We start from the raw sequence: 25641 nt of genomic DNA on the forward strand, positions 1-25641 counted from the left end.
TCGTCTCTATAAACAACACTTTCATCAAGTAGTGACCTAGTTCATCATCACCTCCCAGGGGCATTAGTGGCACCCACTGGGGCTATTTGCAAGTATGTCAAACCACACTTGTTCCTTGCCATGCATAACCCAGGCCCATTTTGCTCAGCCAACAACTATAGCATATTTCTACCACCCACCAACACAACTCTAAGCAAGGATAGAGTCATGAACAACGCAAGTATCAACGGGGTATATGCAACGAAGGCAAACCTGGCAAGGTTGCCATTCAAGATGTCATGCATTCAACAATCACGGAAAGAAATGCTACTATGATAAAAAAGGGTTCATTATGGTCAAAAGGCTGCTTGCCTGGTTCATCAGAGTCTTCAAGTCTTTGGATCCTTCTCCAAGTACTCCGTCTACTTCGTTAACTAACGTTGGAAACAATCGCAATAAGCAACACAAGAAGGCAAAAATAAAAGTGCTCCAAAAATATAAAATTGACTTTTCTAGGACTTCTCTGTTTATATGAAAAATAACCAGAGTGGTTTCATTGGGATTGGATTAGTGGATATTTCTGAACATTTCAATATGATGGAATCAATGGATTTGATGGATCTACAAGTTTCCCACATGATGCCTTTTTATAAAAATGAGTAAAAGTACCCATTAAATCAGGCATGATTTTAGAAACATTTGGAAATTGGTTTCACTGGATTTGGAGTTGAAATGAATATAGTATGGATTTTTGAAGTGGACTTATGTGGATAAATGACCTATTTAATGTATCCAGTGAAAACCAAGCACAGTAAAAATGTTCACTATGCCTCATTAAATAGATATTGACTTATGGAGTCTTTGGAAATTTGAATCATCAAATTTGGACAAGAAATGAATTAACTATGGATTTTAGAAGCCCACTCGAAAAGAAAAAGAAAAAGACTTTGGTTACACCTAAACTGTGTCCACGGTAGCACCGCAGCGCACAGGGCCGGCCCAGCGGCTCGGATGCGCAGGCAGAGGAGGTGGCATCGAAGGCGCCTTCGCGAAGTACGCCTCCACTAAAACGGACGGGCCCGCCTGCTGGGTCACTAGCGTGTGGGCCCCAGTGGCAGGTCATCTTCCACCTCCCGCGCGCGCTCTGGCCGCGGGAAGGAGCGGCTCCCGCCGGCGATTGCCGGGGCTACAGGGCATCTCCGGCAAATCCCCATCCACCGGAGTGCTCAGGAGACCACGCCGCACCCATCCATGTGCTGCACGCATGCCGAGGATGACTGTAGTGGCGACGGCTTGGGTGGTGGCAGAGGGGCCGTCGGCCATCTTTGGCCATGAGCGCCTGGCCTTCCTGGGGGCGAATGGAGGAGATGGAGGGCCTTGCGGTGATGGTGGAGGTGTTCTAGTGCGGTCTAGGGGGGAGGAGGAGTGGTGGGTGCGAATTTAGGCGGAGGCCGGCGGCATTGCTCAGGCCATGGAGGCGCAAGGAGGGCACGAGGAGGGAGTGGGTTGGCCCAGGGGGTGCACGGGAGGGAGAGAGAGCCAAAGGAGTAGAGAGGAGGCTCGGGGGTGGCCTTAAATAGAAGGGGGCGAGGTGCACCACGGGGCCATGCGCCGGTGAGGCCGTAGCCATTGTTGGAGGCCACGGGAGAGCTTGGCTTCAAGTCGGGGGTCTTCCTGGGCGTGGTCTACGACTAGGGAAAAAGAGAGGGAGCGAGGAGCGAGCGCGAGGCGGGCCAGGGACGCGGGCAGCGATTGGCGGATGTGGGTGGCGCTCGGGCACGCGCCGCAGGGGCGAGAGGAGGGTGCGAGAGCAAGTGGGAGACTTGCTGGCGTGACGCGGACGCCGAGGCGCATCGACTGGTGCGCTCGGGCGGCCCGAGGTGGACGGGAGCGCGGTGTCAACGATCGGGAGCATGGTAGCGTGCTCCAGAGCGCGTCTTTGGCCGGCATGTGCGGCTTTTACCCGTGTCCTCGCGTGACCACTTGCGTTTGGGGGCTCTGGGAGGGAGTAAACAAAGTGGAAATGGCATTGGATGCCTTGGGGAGCCAGTAGAGGAGAGGAGGGGTGAAGAGAGAGTGAAAATGATGTTGTCCAGAGAAGAAAAGTGTGTCCCTGCCCCTCTTCATCATTGCCTCTCGGGCAGGGAAGCACACCAGAGGTAGAGGGGGACTAGGTGGGCTTGTGGTAAAAAGTATAATTCATGGAGATTAGTGGAAGGGGTCAAAGTGGTGTTTTTAGAAAAATGGCAGAAGGTGTTTGTTGTTGATTTTGGCAAGAAGATGAACTCCTCTTGTCATGAGGCTTGACAGGGTCAAATGGTATGAGAAAATAATAGGTTCCACCAATATTGAGTCCATTTGGGCAAAGTTGCCAATGCAACTTTTGTAAACCCTAGAAATCAACAGAAATGGACTTCCCAAGATTTAGTCATGCAAACCTATTCTCCTTGATGCACCACTTGGTGTAGTGTCATCATTTGAGGTTATGAACATGTCCACAAAAGTTGAGATAAAAAGGAGAAAGTTTACAATGTAGAGTTGTTCAAATTTGGTTGTGGACAGGAAGGGTTTTGGGGCACTTTGATCAAGTTAACTTGTTCTCCAACTTGTGCCACTTGGTCTAGATGAATAATTAGAACATTTGAGCATGTTCACAAGGTTTGAGAACATTTGGAAATGTTTGGCAATGTAAAGTTGCTCAAACTTCAAAATGGACAGAAATGGTTTTGAGGGGATTTGATGATGTTATCTTGTTCTCCAGGACATGAGACTTGTCAAGATCACCAAATAGGGCGTTTGTGATATGATGGAATTTTCTTGGATTTTTATGAAAATATTTCCTGTAGAAATATTTCAAATCCTTGAAATGGGCAGAAATGGTTTTGGGAGGTTTTGTCCAATATTTTGAACATGACCATATTCTGAAACTCTTATATATGGAAAATATATGTCTACTGAGTTTCCCTGATTTTGTTCAAATATTTTTGAAGCCTTAAAATAATTTTAACCTATTAAAGACCATTTCTGGCCTAAAGAAAAAGCCTTTAAATAAAATAGGAAAATTACTTTTAAAATTTTATTTTTGTGGTTTCTGGGTGTCCAATATCTAATAGGAATCAAATATAATTTTTGAAAGATTTTTCACACCCTTAATTAAGTACTTGTAGTTCAAGTCTCAATTCAGGGGTTTTTGGAAAACCTAATTTAGAAAATACTTTTTGGCCCAAATATTTTTGCAAGAAATTATTTTTATGTCCTACACACATGGCATGATCATTGGGCGGGGTTTTTGGTTCAAGGAGAAGGAGTATAAGAGTTGGAGTATTTATTTAATTTTTAGAGCACTTGCAACCAACACACAGAAAGCAAATCAAGCAAAGACCAAAACACTCAAAAGTTTTTGTCAAACCACATTTTATCATGATTTATTAGCTTAAGTGTTGTGGCATGAAAATCGGGGTGTGACATTGGGACTGCTCCGCTTCATCAAAATCAGTTTCATTTCATTAAATTCACTTTGGAGCAGTTTCATACAGAAATTGTAGCATTATCAAAGAGAATATTTGTCTTCCATCTAGCTCCAGCTTCATGAATGAGAAATTTGGTGGAAAAGGTCTATTAAATTGGATGAGGGGGAAGAAACGCATGGGTATCCACTTACTAGTGGCAGTGGTGGGTAATTTCCACCCAACTCGATCTTCTACAGTTTTTCACAACACTCCCTGAAGAACTACATAAAAAACTAGGAGTTGTACCACACATTCTATTTTTTTAAACGGCAATATCATGGAGCTACCCCATTTGCCTTCTATTTTCTGAAGTAGAGCTCAATTTTAAGGGAAAACTTTGTTTTCGCCACTCTAACTTTTGCGTACTTTGCTTATGCCACTCTAAAATTTGACATTTCACTTTTGCCACTCTTAGTTTTTGATAATACATCACAAATGCCATTCTATGGCAAAAACAATAACTTTTCATTTCACTTTTGTCACTCTTACCTTTTGACAAATATCATAATAGTCACTATCAAATTATTGCTTTTGCCACGGAATGGCAATTGTGATGTATTGTCAAAACATGAGAGTGACATGAATGTCAATTTTTATAGTGACATAAGCAAAGTGGTCAAAATTTAAAGCGACAAATACAAAGTTCTCTTTAATTTTAAGGATCAGAAGTCTCCGAGCGAAATCATGTACACGGACACGGTAGCAAAATAAGAAAAAACGTTTTCCATTTGGACCCTCATGGACACGGTAGCGAAACATTTGCATTCCTTCCTGACGCTGTCTCCCTCGGCCGCGCCACCTCCCCCCCCCCCTCCCTTAGGAACCGGATCCTTCAACATTGAGAAGGAAAGTTAGAGAAGCTATAATACCCTAACTTTCCTTTTTCTATCCATGTGATTATGGCTAAAACAATTTAAATTAATTTGCAAATTGATGATCTAATGTGTATATTTATAGTAATTACATATAAACAATTTGATGGTGAAATAAAATTATTTTTAAATTATTTATATCTATGTAAATACCAACAGTAAACAACCTACTAACTACGTACTTACTAACAGTTCCTAACTTTGCTTCTTCATTTTACACTTAGAGGATCTGGTTCCCTCCTTGTCCCTCCCCATCGTTAAAAAATGGGGGGTCCGGCTCTCCGATCTGCAGCGACGACTACCCGGAGCTGCTGCTTCCGGTCGTCCGCCCGGATCTGCTGCTTCAGGCGATGCCCGCCTCGCCGTCGCCCTCCTGCTCGTCCCCCTCGTCGGTTACTTGACCACCTCGGCATCAGCGGCGGGGGTGCTGGGAGGGGGGTGTATGGGCCCTTCTTCGAGCCGTTCAACCATCGCAGTGCAGAGCAGGAAGCTCGTCTCGGAGGTGATCAGGTGAGGATTTACATGGTTTCCATGGCATGAAAATACTGCAGTCGCTTGAGGCCGTCTCTCCGGTCTTGCATCCGCTTGAGTTACGGTGTTTGTACTGCATCTGATTCCATTGTTATTGTTTCCTGGTGTAAGGTTCACAGTGGCGAGTGATTCAGAGCATGATGGATGCAGGGATGTCTCAAATGGTGCAGGGTGTTCACTTGGCTTTGGCGCAGGCCAAGCTTCAAGCACGTTAACAGAGTTGCTTGCAGGATTTCTCACGTTCATGATCATGCATTCAAGCTGCAAGGAAATAAATGTATGTGTAAGGAAGGTGGTGCAGATGTGGTGGAGTATATCTTCTGGGATGGGCATGAACCGGCCAAAGTTCAGGTAATCTACTTACTGCAGATGGAGTAGTTGCCCATCTATTTACTCAACTGAAAGAAATACTCCATAATTTAAATATCTTGTGCCAAATATGTGATCTTGTTAGAAATACTCCATAATTTAACCCAACCGGAAAGAGTTGATTGACATGATTTTTTTTGGAGTAGTTAGTCGACAGTACATTGAATGTTAAAAATTCAGTTAAGCAAGCATGATACTGCTATTTTTGGAGAAAGAGCTTGGAGTATATATTCTTTGCTGCAAAGAATATACTCCTAATTGGAGTGTTTTGCAACTTGCTAGGAGTACTGGAGTATCTATCTATCTATAGCAAGTGCTTCAGCTCTCTTCTTTTCCAACAATAAATACTGGAGTATATATACCAATATATAGCAAGTACTCGAAGTATAAGCTGGAGTAGCAATATATAGCACAATATATAGTGTGTGGCAACAATGAACATAGACTCCCAAGTACACGCATAAAGACATACTCCTTTGCTTGTACACAGAACACACAACAAGTACTCCAACAAACTGGAGTGGAATACGCAACAAGTACACACAGAATGCACAACAAACTGGAGTAGGATCAGTGTCCAAGCATCTCTAGTGCCTTCGCATACGCTTCAGGAGGAACTGAGATCCTGGGCGGTAATAGTTGTAGCCTTTCTAGCCTTTGTGTCGACGTTCTGGGATCGGGGGTACCCAGACCTGCCTACCTGCGGCCCAGCGCGCGGCTTCATCGTCGGCCCAGTACGGTCCAGTTCCAGGACCTCAAGGGCAAGACCCTCGCGAGGCGAGCGACACAAGGACCTCCCGGGGAGCGGCCTCCCCAGGCTGCCTCCCGAGGAGCGAAGATTTCTATGCAGGCCTCTCGCCTCACGAGGCGCGCGATGACGTGAGCCATGACGACCAAGGCCAGGCGGGCGCCAGCGGGCGTAGTCCAGGACAGTTTCCTCTTTCGTGCTAAGGAGGCAAGGAATTACGCATGTTCTCAAGGGATCTCCCAAAGGTTTCCATTCCGGTGCAACAAGACCAAGACCACGAGCTCGGCCAGGACGGATGTCATTGCCGAGCCCACCGCTGCGTCATGGCCAGAAGCTTTGCAGGCGAAGACCACCTTTCTTCAGTATAAAATGAACCTCATGTCCCCTTTCAAAATTGGCCGTTGTGGAATCCCTTCCAGGCTAAGCTATGAGGGAAGAGGACCAAGGCCACAATAAATATAGGCTAGTCTCCACCATAGAGACGGACCGATCGAACCTCACCCTTTGAGCCCTCGCGATGCAACTCGCCCATTGCACTAGTTCATCCTCAGCCTCCTCGTGAGGCCAATCCACCACAAAGCAGGAGTAGGGTTCTACACCGCAAGGTGGCCTGAACCTGGGTGAACTGCCGTGTCCATTCTCCCCCTCCCCCCTCGCACGAACTCGACGAGGCCAAGCCCTGAGGCAACGAGCTTGAGGCGATAGCAAGGCAAGATCTTCGCACACGCCCCAGAGTTTGAACCTTGTTGGCTCCACAGAGCTCGGATTCCGACATTTGGCGCGCGAGGTTGGGGCGTGTCGAAGCTCCCCTCCGCTTCGCTTCGTTGTTCCCATGGCCGACGCCTGCCGAGTTCGCGCCGAGCGTCGGGCCGATCGCGTCGCCCAGACGACGCCCGTGGGTCGCGGTGTTCCGCGCTGCTCCGCTTCTCCCGCGGCTAACGCAACAGCTGACCCTGCTACTCCTCAGTAGCAGGACTCTTCGCTGCCGCCCTCCATGCGGTGTGATGGCCGCACCGCCACGCCTTCTCTCACCCCCGTCACAGCGTCGTCTTCCCATGCCCGCCGCGGGCCAGCGAACGCGCAAGCCGCGCTCCTCATGGCGCGGGAGCTTCTACGCTACCGTCCCGCCGATGAGGGCTACGATGCCTGGCTTGGTCACATCACCGAACTCGCCAACGCCACCGGTGAGGCCCCTGCGCCATCCCACTCGCTCCGTCCCTCGCCCTCTTGTGCAGGCGACGTGGCGCACGGTGCGCCTCCACCTCCTCCTATGCACGATGCCGACACCAAGCCCCGGCGCGACGTTCACCCGCGCGACCCACCGCACAGGGTGCTCGTGCCGGCTCGGGATGAGGCCAGCTGCCGGGAGGTGCAACAGCCGCAGTACGACGCGCGTGCGCTCCCCGCGCCAGCACCAAGACCGGGCGACCCTGGAGGCTACAGCGCATGGGCGTCAAGATCATGCTCCCCCCGCGCGGGCTGCACCCGTAAGCACCGCAAGGCGCATGGGCATCTTCGTTGGTTTCGGGATCTTGAGGCGCATGGGCATCTTCTTCCGAGGCTTTCGGGATCTTGAGGCGAACGTTGGTGAAGCGCATGAACGTCCGAGGCTTTCGGGATCTTGAGGTGAACGAATCCATCATCTCAGCCTTCATCGAGGGCGTCACGGATGTTAAGATGAGCGAGGAGCTCGCCATCCACGATGACCTGTGCACGGCGCTGGAGAAGTTCAACCTGGCGGACAGGTGCGCTAGGGCGGAAGAGGGCCACCTCTCCCTTCTCAAGCTCCCTGATGTCGATCCTGAAGAAAAGAAGGTCAAGGCCAAGGAGGCAAAGCGCAAGGTCCACACCGTGCTGGCAGCGAAGCCTGAGTTGAAGCGCGACCGTGACCACGACGAGCCAGCCAAGGATAACCGCCCTTTCTGTGTCTTCCACAACATTCACACCACAACACCAACGACTGCCAGGAGCTCAGGGCGATCCGTGATGAGCGCCTTGGCCGCCGCCCCAAGCGCAGCGACTGGCTATTGCCGTGGAGGAGGTCGCGGCGGAGGCTGCTGGGGCGACCGCAACCCTCGTCAGGATTGGTGCGACCAGTCTCGCGAGGATCGCTGGCGTGATCAGCCTCACGATGGCCCCTGGCGCGACCAGCCTCATGAGGCCCGTCCTCAGGGCAACGCCGGCCTCCCTCCGCTGCACCACCACCAAGAAGGAACGAGGATAACCACCAGGACGATGGGGCTGGGGGCTTCCAGGAACCGCGTGCGATTGCCTGCATCCTCGGCGGCGCTCAGGCACCAGGCTTGAACCTCATCTTCAAGCCATTCTCTCATGAGGTGAATGCAGAGCTCCCGAAGCTCGAGGCCATGCACCCCCTCAGGTGGTCGCAGTAGGCCATCACCTTCGACTCCAAGGATCACCTCAAGTGCGCGGCCACTACGGGCGCGCTCCCCATGCTCTCCACGCCCACCATCAGCAACGTCGCAGTCACCAAGACCCTCATCGATGGTGGCGTCGACCTCAACATTCTCTCTGTGGAGACATTCGACACGCTCCAAGTGCCTCATGACCAACTCATGCCCACCAAGCCTTTCTCTAGGGTCACTGATGGCTCCACCACACCCTTGGGGCAGGTGCGCCTCCCCGTCACCTTCGACAAACGCGACAACTACCACACCGAGCTCATCGACTTCGATGTCGCCCACATCGGCCTCCCGTACAACGCCATCCTCGGGTACCCCGCCCTCGCCAAGTTCATGGTGGCAACCCACCATGGCTACAACGTCCTCAAGATGCCAGGGTGCAGCGGCGCCATCACGGTCGCCTGCGATGAGAAGGGCGCGGTCTGTTCTCTTGAGCATGCCTACCATGTCGCGGCAGCCGAGAACTCTGACGATGGAGGTGGCACCCTGTCTCTCGAGGCGACCCTCGTGAAGAAGAAGCAACTCCTCCCCAAGAGCCGTCCGGAGGCCACGAAGCCCGTTGGTGGCGCCTCAGGCCCCGCGCCTGCTGTCGGGGCGCCCCTTCCTCCTGCATAGGAAGGTGCACCCGGCGCCTCCCTCGGGATGGGCTCGGGGCTTCCGTCTGGAGAGCCTCTGACCTGACCAGTGCGACGAGGGAGGTGCTCGGGCACCACCTGGAGGCGTGCCTTGAGGCGCGCCCCCACAAGCAAGGAGCGAGGGTCCAGGAGCGAGGGAGTTCATCACCAAGGCGATCGTGGAGCTTCAGGAGGCGCAGGCCATGCGCGGTGAGCGCTGCCCCGCACCCCCCACTGGTGCAGCCGCCGCCCCCGACGAGGGCGACGGGCTGCGTGTTTGCGTCAACATCCCGGGCCTCAATAGGGCCGCTTCTCAAGACCTCTTTTGGCCATGGCGCGTTGGCCGGAGTAGGGGCTACCCCTGCAACTATGTCTGCATGCCTTTCGGCCTGGTGAACGTGGGCGCTATGTACCAGCGCCCCACGCGAGCTGTACATGCGTCTCACAAGGCCCAACGTCTGGCGGAGGCGTCTCAGGAGGTCCCAGGCCCTCGCGAGCCTCCTGTGCGTCGTGAGCCCCACGAGCCCTCGGAGCCCACTTGTCACGCTCAATATGCGATCCTATCCCAGGCTGCCGACCAGGAACCTATCCCAAGATCGACAAAGAATAAGAAACAGAAGGGGAACTCCAAACAAAGCAAGCATCGCTCTCACGTCATGACATCGCATTACCTTGTTGTAGTAATCTGTGAGCTACGAGGACTCAACAATCCCATTATCATGGGTATCAAGACTAGCAAAGCTTAATAGGTATGGAATGGATAAGTGGTGAGGTTGCAGCAAGCACTAAACATTGTATGGTGGCTGACCTACGAGTACAAGAACAAGAAGAGAAACTACGCATAACGGTCGCAAACTAGTAATGATCAAGAAGTGATCCTGAACTACTTACGAGTCAAACATAACCCCACCGTGTTCTCTTCTCGACCTCACTCGAAAACAGACGGTCACGGTTACGCACGCGGTTGGTGTATTTTCATTCGGATCTGGTGTCAAGTTCTCTACAACCGGATATTAAAAATTCCCATCTACCACATAACCGCGGGCACGGCCTTAGGGATGTCCTCCGAAATGCAACCAAGCAGGGTGATCAGGTCCGCTTCCAGCTCCTCGCGTGTCAGGCTGCTAGGGCGCAGCTTTATGTCGTCCCTCGCACCCTGGTACTCCCACATGGGCTTCGAGTGCGACAGGAGCGGTGTTAAGAGCTGCGTCAAGAACTCCTTCATGATCATCGCCCCCGTCAACATCTTGGCCTCCATATCTGAGTCTATCCTCTCCAGGACGGGTCGCGCCCGCGGGTTGGTGAGCTTTGAGGAACTCCACTTTGGGATCCGCTCGGGCAACTCCGTCGAGGGCTTCAGGAGCGGATTGAGACCCTGGACATCCAGGAAGCTGGAACCCTTCCACCTTCTTCCTGGCTTTCAGGAGCACATTCCCCTTCTGAACCGCAACGAAGGAGACGCATGTGGAACGCTGCTCCTGGTCGTGGAACCGCAAGCTGAAGTAATGGTGGAAGAGAGCCACTGAGGGCCTCACGCCCACAAAGTCCTCACGCCCACAAAGGCCTCACAGTAGAAGGCGAAGATGGACAGGAGGAGAATGGAGTTAGGCTGGAGATGGAGGGCGTGGACCTTGTAGTGCACGGGGATAGCACAGAAGAACTCCGAAAGGGGCGGGACGAGCCCTGAGAAGATACTATGGAGGAAGAAGGGGAACACCGTCTTCGCCAAGGTGCTCCGCTCTGCAAAACTGGCCCAGATCAGGGTCTCGCCCCACTCGTTTGTATCGTCCATCGTCAGCGGGAGCACGGGGGCGAGGTCCCCCTCCTTGGCAATGGAAGAGGTTGCGAGCGCTGGTGGAGGGGATGAGGAGGCCGTGACCTGGGCCTCTGGCTTCGATTTCCCGGCGGGCGCCATCCGCGGAATCCTTGGCAATGGGAGAGCAGGAGGAAAGACGACACTTCGCTTGGGTCTGGAGTAACCTCTCACGAGGGAATGGGGATCCTGACAGGAAAGGCGCAACGAAGAAGAGCAATGACAGCACCGCAGCATGCGCCAGGCTTTTTGTCAGCCTGGGCAGTTGCCGAGGCGATGTGGGGGAGCGGAGGCGCCCGCGTCCCGTCGCACGCCACGCGTCAAGCTTGGCCCGCAGGAGATTAGGGCCCGCGGTGCTTCGCCCTTCGCCCTTCGCTTCGAAGCCAGCCCGAGCGCGCCTTGGGACCGGGGGCTACTGTCGGCGTTCTAGGATCGGGGGTACCCAGACCTGCCTGCCTGCGGCCCAGCACGCGGCTTCATCGACGGCCCGGTACGGCCCAGCTCCAGGACCTCAAGGGCAAGACCCTCGCTAAGGCCCCTGGCCTCGCGAGGCGAGCGACACCAGGACCTCCCGGGGAGCGTCCTCCCCAGGCTGCCTCCCGAGGAGCGGAGATTTCTATGCATGCCTCCCGCCTCGCGAGGCGCGATGACGTGAGCCATGACGACCAAGGCCAGGCGGGCGCAGTCCAGGACCGTTTCCTCTTCCGTGCTAAGGAGGCAAGGACATACGCGGGTTCCCAAGGGATCCCACAAAGGTTTCCATTCCGGTGCAACAAGACCAAGACTACGAGCTCGGCTGGACGGATGTCATCGCCAAGTCCACAGCTGCGGCATGGCCAGAAGCTTTGTAGGCAAAGACCACCTTTCATCGGGATAAGATGTACCTCTTGTCCCCTTTCAAAATTGGCCATTGTGGAATCCCTTCCCAACTAAGCTATGAGGGAAGAGGACCAAGGCCATTATAAATATAGGCTAGTCTCCACCATAGAGACGGACCGATCGAACCTCACTCTTTGAGCCCTCGCGAGGCAACTCACCCATTGTACTAGTTCATCCTCAGCCTCCTCGTGAGGCCAATCCACCACAAAGCAGGAGTATGGTTTTACACCGCAAGGTGGCCCGAACCTGGATAAACTGCCATGTCCATTCTCCCTCCCCCCCCCCTCGCACGAACTCGATGAGGCCAAGCCCTGAGGCAACGAGCTTGAGGCGATAGCTAGGAAAGGTCTTTGCACACGCCCCAGAGTTCGAACCTTGTTGGGCCGGTGGAGCCGGATTCTGACACTTTGCTTGTTCATATGTGGGGTTTTGTATTTATGGACTCCACCATTCTTCATTACTTCGACCATGCGAGTCTGCAGAGTTATGAATACTCGGTTAAGTTTTGCAACCTCATATCCATCGAACTCCTCTTGAGCACCTTTAATCAGCTCTGGAATAGTTTTTGGACTTTTGCAGTCTGTTAGCGACTGAATCGAGCTAAAAAACCCAAGGTCCAGGGCGTTCATGTCCGGAGAATTTGGAGGCTGATACATTATTCTAATATCCAGGCCACTTTCATCCACAGCTTCTGCGAATGCTTGATCATTAGGTAGAATATATGTGTTCTCGCGTTATCTTGTTGGATAAAAATGGTCTGTCCAGCATCATCTACAGGCCACCATGCTTGAATTGGTGGCACAACCTTTTGTATAATGTACTCTCTCATCACGTCCCTCGTCACTATGACAGGCTTTGTCTCCAATGTCCCCCTTTTCCCTAATATTGCTTCTTTTTGCTGCTGCAGTCACTCACGAATGGCCAGACCCCAATTTTTCCGGAGAATGTCATGCTTCCATCTTCATCGTACCGTGGTCTTGCTACCGCTCTGAGAAACATCACTTTTCCAATAGAGTTTTTAATAGGTCTTTCCGGGTCCTCTTCGTCAGGCAGCAGATAGTAGTTCCTTTTCTTGGTTATGCAGGACCATTTCTCATCAATGTGCACAATATTGTGCGTACTCCTGAAATATGGGCTTACATCTCCTAATGTTGCCACATCTAGCATGGATAGGCAAAAATCCACCCTATCTCTCTTATTTTTGTCTGTCAGTATTGGCTTTACACCGTTGGAGTGTCTCCTTATCTTATTCAGCATAAACTTCTTGTATAGTGTTGTAGGGCTTACACCCAGTGCCTTTGCTAGTGATCGAATAGTTGACCTCTTGTTTAAGGTATTGTGGGAATCAGGGGCGGAGCCAGGATTTGGACATAGGGGGGGCGAGTGATGATGAACACTAGTTTAGTACTATAGAACTATAGACCTATAGTAGGATTTATCAACCAAAATAGTATATCAACATATGTTTAAAAATATATAGGTCAATAACAAATCATCCCAAATACTAAAATTCAGAAACACAGAAAACTTTAAAATTGGCTGTACTTTATTGGTTATTTTTTTAAAAATATATATAGCTCTACTGTCACTATTCATCAATGTCTCGATCCAAAATTTTGGCACCAGCACAGATTTGAGATTGAGGCAATTCACATGAACAATTCTCTTCGTTTTCCGACTGACAAAGTATATATAGCCAAACAAAAGGAAAAGGGGGTTACATCATACTGGCAAAACTTTTAGGTATATAAAGTACAATACCGTGTATGTACATTGCCTAATTATCTGGTTGTGTGTGGACGGAAGCGACCAAGAGGACGGTCAGCGGCAGCCGCCGTATTCCCCGCTACTCCGCTGCCTCGACAACCCAGAAATCAAGTCCAAGGTCAGCGACTTGGGACCGGCGTCCGGCGGCAGACGTCCTAGCGCCATAGCGGCGAGATAGATAGATCTAGCGATCTGATTGTGAGGCGAGAAGAGATCGAACGAACTACCAGGCCACCATGATCTATCGTCTATATACACAGGCAAGGTAGATGGGCTATCTTTGTTGCATCCTGGGCTTCGGCGCATACAACAACGTGGCTTTTTGGGCTTAAATAACATAATTAGGCAGGTAATCTCCGGCCATTAGCGCATATATATACGGGTATTAGTACTGGCCCGTACTATATTTCTTTGAGGGGGGCCGATCGTTGGGGGGGTCTAGCCCCCCCCCCCCCCCCCCCCCCCGTCCTCCGCCCCTGGTGGGAATGAAAGATAGGATATCATCATAAGGTTTCCTCCCACAATTTTCCTTTCTTTTGTTTGACACCTCCTGACCAAGGCCTTTCTGTATCATTGCTGTCTCCCATATTCTTTGAATAACTCGAACATGTGCTCCAAATATTGCAGCCACGTCCATCTTATCATTTCTCTTGAACTTGCCTCCTACTATTATGGAGGGTTTCCAAGGACATGTAAGCAGCATATCTCTGCGTATCACTGAGCCAATTCCTTTGCCTCTGTACTCCTACAATAGCAATAGAATAAGAAAGTTAATTATTGCAAGAATATACAAATTGGTTGCTGGAAATGTAAACAAGAGGTCAACAATAGCAATATCAGTAGCAATTCAATAGGAGTATTGCTTGCTGTAAATATAAACATAGATGTTGCTTGATGAAAAATATAAATGTTGCTTGCTTGCTGAAAATATAAATGTAAACTAAATCTGAAAACATAAATGTTGCTTGCTGAAAATATAAATGTAAACTAAATCTAAAAACATAAATGTTGCTTGCTGAAAATAGAAATTTGTACTGCATTCTTTTCTTTCCACTGCCACTAACAAGTAATTCTTGGGTTCTCCTCTATTTGCATTGCTTGTTCTTTTTAATTTATGGATTCAATCTAAAATGGTCCACTCCATACAAAATTCTGGAGTATAATTCTTCTTGCTACATTTTTCTTCCGTATAACTACTTGATGAGCAAGTCGTATCACAAGGCCTGTGCAGCAATAGAATGGTTAATGTGTAGCAGTATGAAATTCCATTTGTCAAGCAGTCTAGTTAAAGGAGGAATTTCTGATTAAGGAGCTGTCAAACTGCAACACCCGCCCTTCCCTTGTATGTAGTTAGTGTTGAAATGTGAGATGGGCCTAGAGCCCATATGACAATTTCAGATTTGATCTCTAAGGGCCCATGTAGGTGGCATGACAAGGTGGTGGGAAGTTTAGTCCCACCATGCTAGTGGAAGAAAAGTTGGAGTGGTTTATAAGGGTGGCTCTTCTACATGCTATTGGAGCTTGAGAAGAAAAGAGGCCCTCGCGCGCTCCTCCGCCGCCCGCCTCGCCTCGCCTCGCCACGACGGGTTGCGGGAATGAGCCGAGCCGAGCTCACACCTATGCGCTTATTTTTGCCAGTCACTAACGGAGAGGTTCTGACAGCAGGGCCATGATCTGAGACGTCGGATCGTGGGCTGTCACGGACTCGGACGTGGGTCAAGCCCACGTCTGAGATCACATCTGCTCCACGCGCACCGCCCACCGTCGTTCCTTGCTGCTGCTGCCGCCGGTGACTCCATCCTGTCCGCCGCGTACACGGTCGACGGGAGAGCAGGTCTCCGAAACTCCGTCTCTCTGGTTCCTGTACGGGAGAGAGACGAATAGGTTTCTGGGAAGCGACTACGCGACTGCTCGCCTCCGATCCACTACTTCCTCTATGTCTGCGCCGTCTCCGTCATCACCATGTCCAGCGACGCCGAACGCGCGGCCGCCGAGAAGACCGAGGCCGACAAGAAGGCCGCCGAGGACGCTTCTGCTGCTGCTACCACTGCGGTGGCGGCTTCTGCATGTCCTACTGGAGGGTATACCGCGTTTATCCCTCTCCTGATAATTTCTGTATTAGCAGTGCTAGCATCATGTGTAGATTTGTCTACTATTTGTGTAGTACGTGCTTGTTTAGATCAGTACCAATATGTTGTTAGTTCTGTCAATGCCATGCTAGTTATCTACTTATGGATTAAATTAGTCGAAAAATTGCCTATTTTCTTAGCAATCCAAAAACCTAATGTGTGTAGGAGTTTTTCGAATTCTGGTTTTGCTGCTACACTGAAACCGTCCCCGTTTACGGGGACATACTTTAAGCATTGGCAGACTAAAACCACCTTATGGCTCACGGCCATGAACGTGTTCTGGGTCGTCGGTGTGACTCCCACAGGAACGATCGCTCCTGAACAGGAGAAGGCGTTCAAGGAGGCCACTGTCGTGTTCCTCGGGGCGGTTCTGAGCGTGATTGGAGATAAGCTGGTTGACGCATATTTGTATATGCGGTCTGCCAAGGACTTGTGGGAGGCGCTCGAATCTAAGTTCGGGGCTGCCGATGCAGGGAGCGAGACGTATATTACAGAGCAGTTCCACGATTACAAGATGGTTGAAAACCACCCTGTATTGGAGCAGGCTCATGAGATAATATGCATTGTTAAGGAGCTTGAGCTTCTTAAGTGCGAGTTACCGGGCAAGTTTGTCGCGGGCTGCATAATCGCTAAGCTCCCCAGTTCCTGGAGGAACTTTGCCACCACTCTGAAACATCAGAGGCGTGAATTCTCCGTGGAGGTTGTCATTGGCCATCTGAGTGTTGAGCAGAATTCAAGGGCAAAGGACTCGCACGGAAAAGGGGTCGAAGGAACTTCCGTGGCCAATATGGTACATCAGAAGAACTCCAATTCCCACAAGCTCAAGGGAAAGAACGGTGTCCAACAGAATACCGACTTCAAGAAGAAGGGTAAGAAGACCTTCAAAAAGAACAAGAAGGATGAGGGTTGCTTTACTTGTGGTTCGACTGAACATTGGGCCAACAAGTGCCCAAACAAGTTTAAGAAGTCAGGACAGGACTCCAAGTCCGTCAACATGATTGTGGACAACAATGAGAATGGTGCGTCTGGGTACGGTAATTTATTTACTGTTTTTCTAGTGTTTCAGCCTACCGATTGGTGGGTGGATACAGGTGCGGGTGTTCACGTGTGTGCTGACATTTCATTGTTCTCTTCTTACCAGGTCATAGGCCACGGGTCCGTATTGATGGGGAATGGTGCAAGTGCTTCTGTCCATGGTGTTGGTACGGTCGATCTGAAGTTTACTTCGGGAAGGATCGTGCAGCTGAAGAACGTGCAGCATGTCCCCGCCATCAAGAAGAACCTCGTTAGTGGCTCCCTTCTATGTAGAGAAGGGTTTAAGTTGGTATTCGAGTCTAATAAATTAGTTGTTACTAAGTATGGATTATTTGTTGGAAAAGGTTATGAGAGTGGAGGGATGTTCCGCCTTTCCCTCGCAGATTTCTGTAATAAAGTCATGAACCATATTCATTCGGGTGTTAATGAATCTGAAGTTTGGCATTCACGTCTTTGTCACATTATTTTCGGAGTTATGACGCGGCTAGCAAAATCGAATTTAATCCCGAGTTTCACTTTAGCCAAAGGTTCTAAGTGCCATTCGTGTGTGCAATCTAAGCAACCTCGCAAGCCTCACAAGGCAGCAGAGGAGAGACACTTGGCGCCACTTGAACTCATACATTCTGATCTTTGTGAGATGAATGGTGTGTTGACTAAAGGTGGAAAGAAATATTTCATGACTTTGATAGATGATTCCACTAGATATTGCTATGTGTATCTGTTAAATACCAAAGATGAGGCTCTACACTACTTTAAAATCTATAAGGCAAAAGTTGAGAATCAACTTGAAAAGAAAATTAAACGAGTCCGTTCAGATCGTGGTGGAGAGTACTTCTCGAGTGAGTTTGATTCCTTCTGTGCGGAACACGGCATTATTCATGAGAGGACGCCTCCCTACTCACCCCAGTCAAACGGGGTTGCCGAGCGGAAAAACCATACTCTAACTGATTTGGTTAACGCCATGTTAGATACGTCGGGTTTATCCAAGGCATGGTGGGGGGAGGCTATAATGACATCATGCCATGTCCTAAATAAAGTTCCGACAAAGGATAACGAGATCACTCCTTATGAGAAGTGGACCAAGAGAAGGACAACACTCTCGTACTTACGTACTTGGGGCTGCTTGGCGAAAGTTAATGTGCCGATCCCCAAAAAGCGTAAGCTTGGACCAAAGACTGTGGACTGTGTTAATTTGGGCTACGGTATGAATAGTGTTGGCTATAGATTTCTAGTAGTGAAATCTGAGGTACCTGACATGAAGGTCGGTACAATTATGGAGTCTAAGGATGCTACATTCTTTGAGGACATTTTCCCCATGAGAGATGTACAAAGCACTTCTAGACAGGAATCTGAGGAGACTCCTGAGCCTGCCATTCCTATGGAATATTATGAATGAACACATGATGGAAATCCTGAGGAGGATGACGAGGAAACTCTTGGTAGGGGCAAGAGACAAAGGACTGCAAAGACCTTTGGTGATGATTTCTTCGTGTACCTCGTGGATGATACTCCTACTTCTATCTCAGAAGCGTATGCCTCTCCAGAAGCTGACTACTGGAAGGAGGCGGTCCGTAGCGAGATGTATTCCATCATGGCTAACGGGACATGGGAGATCACTGAGCGTCCCTATGGTTGCAAACCATTGGAATGTAAGTGGGTGTTCAAGAAAAAGTTTAGGCCCGATGGTACGATTGAAAAGTACAAGGCTAGGCTTGTGGCCAAGGGCTAATGACCAGAAAGAAGAGGAAGATTTCTTCGATACTTATTCGCCTGTGGCTAGACTGACCACCATTCGAGTATTACTCTCGTTGGCGGCCTCGCACGGTCTTCTCGTCCACCAGATGGATGTTAAGACGGCTTTTCTGAATGGAGAGCTAAATGAGGAAATCTACATGCAACAGCCAGATGGCTTTGTGATAGATGGTCAGGAAAGGAAGGTGTGTAAGTTGCTGAAATCTTTATATGGCCTGAAGCAAGCACTTAAGCAATGGCATGATAAGTTCAATACAACTCTGACATCTGTTGGTTTCGTTGTTAATGAGGCTGATAAATGTGTATACTATCGCCATGGTGGGGGCGAAGGAGTTATACTGTGCTTGTATGTTGATGACATACTGATATTTGGAACAAACCTCAAAGTCATTGAGGAGGTCAAATCGTTTCTATCTCAGAACTTTGAGATGAAAGACCTTGGTGTGGCTGATGTTATCTTGAACATTAAGCTACTGAGAGATAATGAGGGTGGGATCACACTTCTGCAATCCCATTATGTTGAGAAGGTGTTGAGCCGTTTTGGATATTCGGACTGCAAACCATCTCAAACACCATATGATCCTAGTGTGTTGATCCGAAAGTTCGAAGGCACAGCTAAGGATCAACTGAGATACTCTCAAATCATTGGTTCACTCATGTACCTAGCAAGCGCAACGAGGCCTGACATCGCATTTGCTGTGAGCAAACTGAGCCGGTTTGTTTCCAAACCGGGTGATGTACATTGGCATGTTGTTGAAAGAGTTATGCGCTATCTGAAAGGTACTATGAACTATGGACTTCACTATACCGGAGACCCGTCGGTACTTGAAGGGTATAGTGATGCGAATTGGATCTCTGATGCTGATGAGATGAAGGCCACAACTGGGTATATGTTTACTCTTGGAGGTGGCGCTGTTTCCTGGAAGTCTTGCAAGCAAACGATCTTAACGAGATCGACAATGGAAGCAGAATTAACAGCATTAGACACATCTAGTGTCGAAGCAGGATGGCTTCGTGATCTTTTGATGGACTTGCCATTGGTTGATAAACCGGTCCCGGCTATCCTTATGAACTGTGACAATCAGACTGTCATCACCAATGTGAAGAGTTCAAAGGACAACATGAAGTCCAATAAACACATAAGAATGAGATTAAAAGCTGTCAGAAAATTAAGAAACTCCGGAGTGATAGCGTTGGAGTATGTCCATACGGCTAAGAATCTGGCAGATCCCTTTACAAAAGGGCTATCGCGTGTTGTGATAGATAGTGCATCGAGGGAGATGGGTATGAGACCCACATGAGTTGCCATGGTGGTAACCCAACCTATGTGATCGGAGATCCCGTGAAGTAGGACCTGGGAAAACAAGCCAGTGGTGAACTGAGGAGAGTAACTTTACTAACCCACTCCGTTGGAGATGCAATACTCTCGGAAACTGTATGGAAGGATGACTACTGTCTTAATGTGTTCCAAGGCTTATATGTATAAGCAAGATGCTATCCTACAGAGCGGTCTTTGGAGGAACACACCTATGTGAGCCCGACTGCTAGTCACAGTCTATGAGATTGGGGTGATCTCTAGTAAGCTCATGAATAGGCCAGGAGTGTGACTTATATGCTCCACCCGAGGGGTCAGCCTTCGGCAGCCCAGTACTAGTAAGACATGTGGTGAAACTTCTTTACGCCAAACTGACAATTCAAGGCATAGTCCATTGTTCAGTTGTGAAGGAGTGTAGCTACTTGCTCTAGGTGAAGCTCAACCTTAACAGGTCTTCACTGAAACACTAGTATATCAAAACAGCGTTTGGAACAAAGGACAAAGTGGGCCCCTGAGATCTGGTGGGGGATTGTTGAAATGTGAGATGGGCCTAGAGCCCATATGACAATTTTAGATTTGATCTCTAAGGGCCCATGTAGGTGGCATGACAAGGTGGTGGGAAGTTTAGTCCCACCATGCTAGTGGAAGAAAAGTTGGAGTGGTTTATAAGGGTGGCTCTTCTACATGCTATTGGAGCTTGAGAAGAGAAGAGGCCCTCGCGCGCTCCTCCTCCGCCGCCCGCCTCGCCTCGCCTCGCCTCGCCTCGCCTCGCCTCGCCTCGCCTCGCCTCGCCACGACGGGTTGCGGGAATGAGCCGAGCCGAGCTCACACCTATGCGCTTATTTTTGCCAGTCACTAACGGAGAGGTTCTGACAGCAGGGCCATGATCTGAGACGTCGGATCGTGAGCTGTCACGGACTCGGACGTGGGTCAAGCCCACGTCTCTCTACGCGGTTGCATCTATATAAGTGTGTTGTGTCCCCTAACCCTAGCTGCCACGATCAGATCACATCTGCTCCACGCGCACCGCCCATCGTCATTCCTTGCTGCTGCTGCCGCCGGTGACTCCATCCCGTCCGCCGCGTACACGGTCGATGGGAGAGCAGGTCTCCGAAACTCCGTCTCTCTGGTTCCTGTACGGGAGAGAGACAAATAGGTTTTTGGGAAGCGACTACGCGACTGCTCGCCTCCGATCCACTACTTTCTCTATGTCTGCGCCGTCTCTGTCATCACCATGTCCAGCGACGCCAAACGCGCAGCCGCCGAGAAGACCGAGGCCGACAAGAAGGCCGCCGAGGACGCTTCTGCTGCTACTGCCACTGCGGCGGCGGCTTCTGCATGGCCTACTGGAGGGTATACCGCGTTTATCCCTCTCCTGATAATTTCTGTATTAGCAGTGCTAGCATCATGTGTAGATTTGTCTACTATTTGCGTAGTACGTGCTTGTTTAGATCAGTACCAGTATGTTGTTAGTTCTGTCAATGACATGCTAGTTATCTACTTATGGATTAAATTAGTCGAAAAATTGTCTATTTTCTTAGCAGTTAGATACTACGTATAGTGACCTGTGAACCAATCTGTGCTTATCTCATGTCTCATTTTTGACAATTAATTATAGAAACCTCACAACATACTGTCTCGTGTCTTATTTTAGCATGATCGTTAATGTATTGCAAACTGAAGAGAAAAACTGGGCAAAGTAAGATGGAGCTAGCCCAACTTGGAATGGGAGAAAATGTTTGCAGAGAGGATAGCTCTCTTCTTTTGAATTGGTGCACAATTATTAATACACACACTCATCTTTTTGCCTGTCTGCCTGTCTGGAGTAGAATGCAACTTGCAGAGAAAATAACTGAAGAGAGACAACAACTTGCACCTCAATTTGAGAAGAAGATTATACCTGCATTTTGACCAGCATTGTTGCCTTCTTCTTCAGGTTCTTCGTTGCCTTCTTCAGGTGGAGTGAAATTGAGGTCTGGGACTACCATGCCTGCAACTGGGCCAATGATCTGCTGCTGTTGTTTTTGACGATCTGCCATTGAAGAGCTGTTTTTGCTTCTGTTGAGGGCCAGTGACCTGCTGCTGTTGATCTGCTGCTGAAGGCCAGGAGCTGTTGCTGAAGGCCAGGAGCAGTTGTTGCCAGGGGAGAAGCCGGCAAGGAGCACCTAGGCTGGAGGTGCTCGCTTGTGAGAGGAGCTCCTGGCCTTCTCCCCGGGCCCCAGGCGCGTGAGAGGAGCTCTTGGCCTTCTCCCCTAGCGCCGGGTATGAGATTCAACCTTGCCGGCGACGCAGGGAAGAAGGGAGGCGGTGCTGGCGAGCTTTGACCTGGGCGGGGAAGAAGGGAGGCGTTGCTGAGGCGGGGAAGGACCTGGGCTCAAAGTGGGCGGAGGAGGAGCTTCCGGGGCTGACGAGGTGGGCGGAGGAGATCCTGGGTGAAGGTGGGCGGCGACGATCCTGGGAGGCGATCCAGATGTTCTGAATTTCAAACTGATCGACGGTGTTAGAAGGGATATAGAAAGATTGGTGGAATCATTGATTGTATTGCTTGAGCCTCGTGGGCATATATATAGGAGTATAATGATTAATTTGGAGTAAAGACAAGGCAGGAACAAATCCTATTCTATCTCGTCTTTCCTAATAATCAGTATACTCAACATCCCCCGTGGTCACAACGTTGGCGACGCAGACGGTGAGACTGGAGAAGAATCCGAAGGCAAGCCGATGAGGTTGCTCACAGTCGTAACGGTCGATGCATCGTGGAAGTCGTGGTTGGAGTGGAAACCGACGAGGTTGCTCAAGCAAGGCGGTAGCTCTTTGTGCCGATGTCGATGAAGCCGAGAGCGTACGGTGGTGTAGCCGTGGTCGAGGTAGCCGTGCGAAGCATGTCGTGGTCGATGTCGAGTCGGGGTGGCCGGTGTCGAGGAAGTCGCCGTGTAACCGCGGGCGCAAGAAGGCGTCGAGTTAGTCATAGGCGCAGTGGTATTGAGGTAGTGGTGCGCGGGAAGGAGGATGGTGTTGACGAGGCGTCGCGCCGGGTTTGCCAAACCCGGGGACACGTCGTAGATGAAGGCACGCGTCGGTGTCGCCAGCACCGGGCATGCGTAGACGGACGAAGACGAAGTTGACGAAGCGCCGCACCAGGCTTGCCAGGCCCGGGGACACGTCGTGGACGAAGGCACGCATCGGTGTTGCCAGCACCGGACATGCGTAGACCGGGACCTGCACGAACTGTACGCCATGTCGGTGAAGTCGGAGAGGCCAACAGAGAAGGACTCGACGACAGTTGCGGGGCCGATTTCGCCCGCGGTTGTCAGAGTAGACGAAGTGGTCAATGTAGATGACGGCGACGCTGGCGGCGGGCTAGTGCTTGACGAAGATGGAGGTGGACGGGTGGCGGCGGCGGCGCCCAAAGAAGAGCGGTGGCGGCGGCCTTACGGCAGCGGCGGCTAGGTTAGGAGCACGGCGGCGATGCTGAAAGTAGGCGAGGAGAACCCAAAACATGACGAAGACCGGCGCGGACAATGGCGTTCTCGTGCCAAGGGAGGCGGCGCGACACATACCACGTGAAGTAAACTCGCGGGGATGGCGGAGCGGACCGCGGGCCGCGGCGCTACGTCCCGACGGGGCGATGCAACGGTGCCGGGCAGGTCAGGGCGACGGCAGGAAGACCTCGGGGGCGGTAGCGGGGACCACGGGCAGCGGCGCTATAGTCCGAAGGGGCGGCGCAGCGACGGAGCGCGGGTCGATGCAACTGTGGGGGCGGCCTCGGGGCGGCTGCGGGGACCGTGCATCGCGACACTACGGCCCAAGGGGCGACGCAGAGGCGACGCGCGAGTCGATGCAGCCACGGGGAGAACCACGGGGCGGCGGCGCTGCGGCTCGACGGGGCGATGCAGCGGCAGCCCGTTGCTCGATCGGTGGAGGGGCGCGCTGAACTCGGGGGACGATCTTCACAAGACCTGCGGAGGCGTGCAACCGACGGGCCGGGTCCGTCGCGCGACATAGATGGGGCGGATCGCGCCGGTGAGCGGGTGATCAAGCCGATCGCGCGCGAGGCCGGGGACGCCGCTCGGTGGAGGCGGGGTGGCGGCGGAGTCCGAGACGAAGCCGGCGATGACAGACGGCGTGGGACGTCATGCGGATGAGCGGGTCAGCACCGGCACCCGGGCTGCCAAAGCAGCGCCGGCGCCCGGGCAGCGAGGCCCGAGCGACCAATGTAGCAGCGGCGCCCGAGCTGAGGCAGCCGACGATCCTGAAGAAGCCGGCCCGACGCAGCCAGGTACGAGGCCGGCGAGGCAGACCGCAGGGCCGCCGTGCAGACGCGACGGAGGCGGGTGGCGTGGATCGATGGGCGGGATGGCGCACGTACGACGACTATGATGGGCCGCCGCATAGCGCGAGGCCGCCGGGTTGGGGCAATGCAGGCGTCCCAGTCGGAGAGGGCGGTGACAGCCGGCGTAGATCGACGAGCGGGCCAGCTCGCGGACGACGGCCATGAGGGGCCGCCTGTCACGTGAGGTCGCCGTGTCGGTGAAGAAGCCTGCCGGTCACGCCGGTGTCGGAGTAGAGGCGCACAGGGGTCGATGGCGGCGGCGGGCGACACAAACCGATCAAGTATAGATCGGAAAACCGAAAAGAAAACGACGATCAAGGTGATTGGCGGGAGAGAGAAAACCCGGATCAAGAGATCGGGAAAAAGACTCTAGGGCAGCTGGTCAACACGACCGGCGGAGGAACCCTAGGTAAGGGCGGCGTGGCCCCCCGGCGGCGGTCAGGGAGGCCGACCGCCCCGGGAGCGGCGCACGGGTGTGGAAGTGGTGGTGGCTAGGGTTTAGGATCGAGGTAAGGCTGATACCATGTTAGAAGGGATAGAGAGAGATTGATGCAATCGTTGATTGTATTGCTTGAGCATTGTGAGCATATATATATATATATATATATATATATATATATATATATATATGTATATATATGTATAGGAGTACAATGATTAATTTGGAGTAAAGACAAGGCAGGAACAAATCCTATTCTATCTCGTCTTTCCTAATAATCAGTATACTCAACATCCCCCGTGGTCACAATGTTGGCGACGCAGACGGTGAGACTGGAGAAGAATCCGAAGGCAAGCCGATGAGGTTGCTCAGAGTCGTAACGGTCGATGCATCGCGGAAGTCGTGGTTGGAGTGGAAACCGACGAGGTTGCTCAAGCAAGGCGGTAGCTCTTTGTGCCGATGTTGATGAAGCCGAGAGCGTACGGCGGTGTAGCCGTGGTCGAGGTAGCCGTGCGAAGCATGTCGTGGTCGATGTCGAGTCGGGGTGGCCGGTGTCGAGGAAGTCGCCGTGTAACCGCGGGCGCAAGAAGGCGTCGAGTTAGTCATAGGCGCAGTGGTATTGAGGTAGTGGTGCGCGGGAAGGAGGATGGTGTTGACGAGGCGTCGCGCCGGGTTTGCCAAACCCGGGGACACGTCGTAGACGAAGGCACGCGTCGGTGTCGCCAGCACCGGGCATGCGTAGACGGACGAAGACGAAGTTGACGAAGCGCCGCACCAGGCTTGCCAGGCCCGGGGACACGTCATGGACGAAGGCACGCATCGGTGTTGCCAGCACCGGACATGCGTAGACCGGGACCTGCACGAACTGTACGCCATGTCGGTGAAGTCGGAGAGGCCAACAGAGAAGGACTCGACGACAGTTGCGGGGCCGATGTCGCCCGCGGTTGTCGGAGTAGACGAAGTGGTCGATGTAGATGACGGCGACGCTGGCGGCGGGCTAGTGCTTGACGAAGATGGAGGTGGACGGGTGGCGGCGGCGGCGGCCAAAGAAGAGCGGTGGCGGCGGCCTTACGGCAGCGGCGGCTAGGTTAGGAGCACGGCGGCGATGCTGAAAGTAGGCGAGGAGAACCCAAA

At 51.6% G+C, this 25641-nt stretch overlaps 1 protein-coding gene across 1 annotated transcript; it reads left to right on the top strand.

Moving 5' to 3' along the window:
• Window positions 1-4570: 4570 nt before the first annotated feature.
• On the top strand, window positions 4571-24588 carry LOC123120671 (uncharacterized). The gene is made up of 3 exons (XM_044540664.1): window positions 4571-4870; window positions 5003-5242; window positions 21672-24588. The coding sequence occupies exons 1-3, from the start codon at window positions 4803-4805 to the stop codon at window positions 21775-21777; spliced, it is 414 nt and encodes a 137-aa protein (XP_044396599.1). The 5' UTR covers window positions 4571-4802; the 3' UTR covers window positions 21778-24588.
• The last annotated feature ends 1053 nt before the right edge of the window (window positions 24589-25641 follow it).

The sequence above is a fragment of the Triticum aestivum genome, chromosome 1B (assembly GCF_018294505.1).
Source record: "Triticum aestivum cultivar Chinese Spring chromosome 1B, IWGSC CS RefSeq v2.1, whole genome shotgun sequence".
Lineage (NCBI taxonomy): Eukaryota > Viridiplantae > Streptophyta > Magnoliopsida > Poales > Poaceae > Triticum > Triticum aestivum.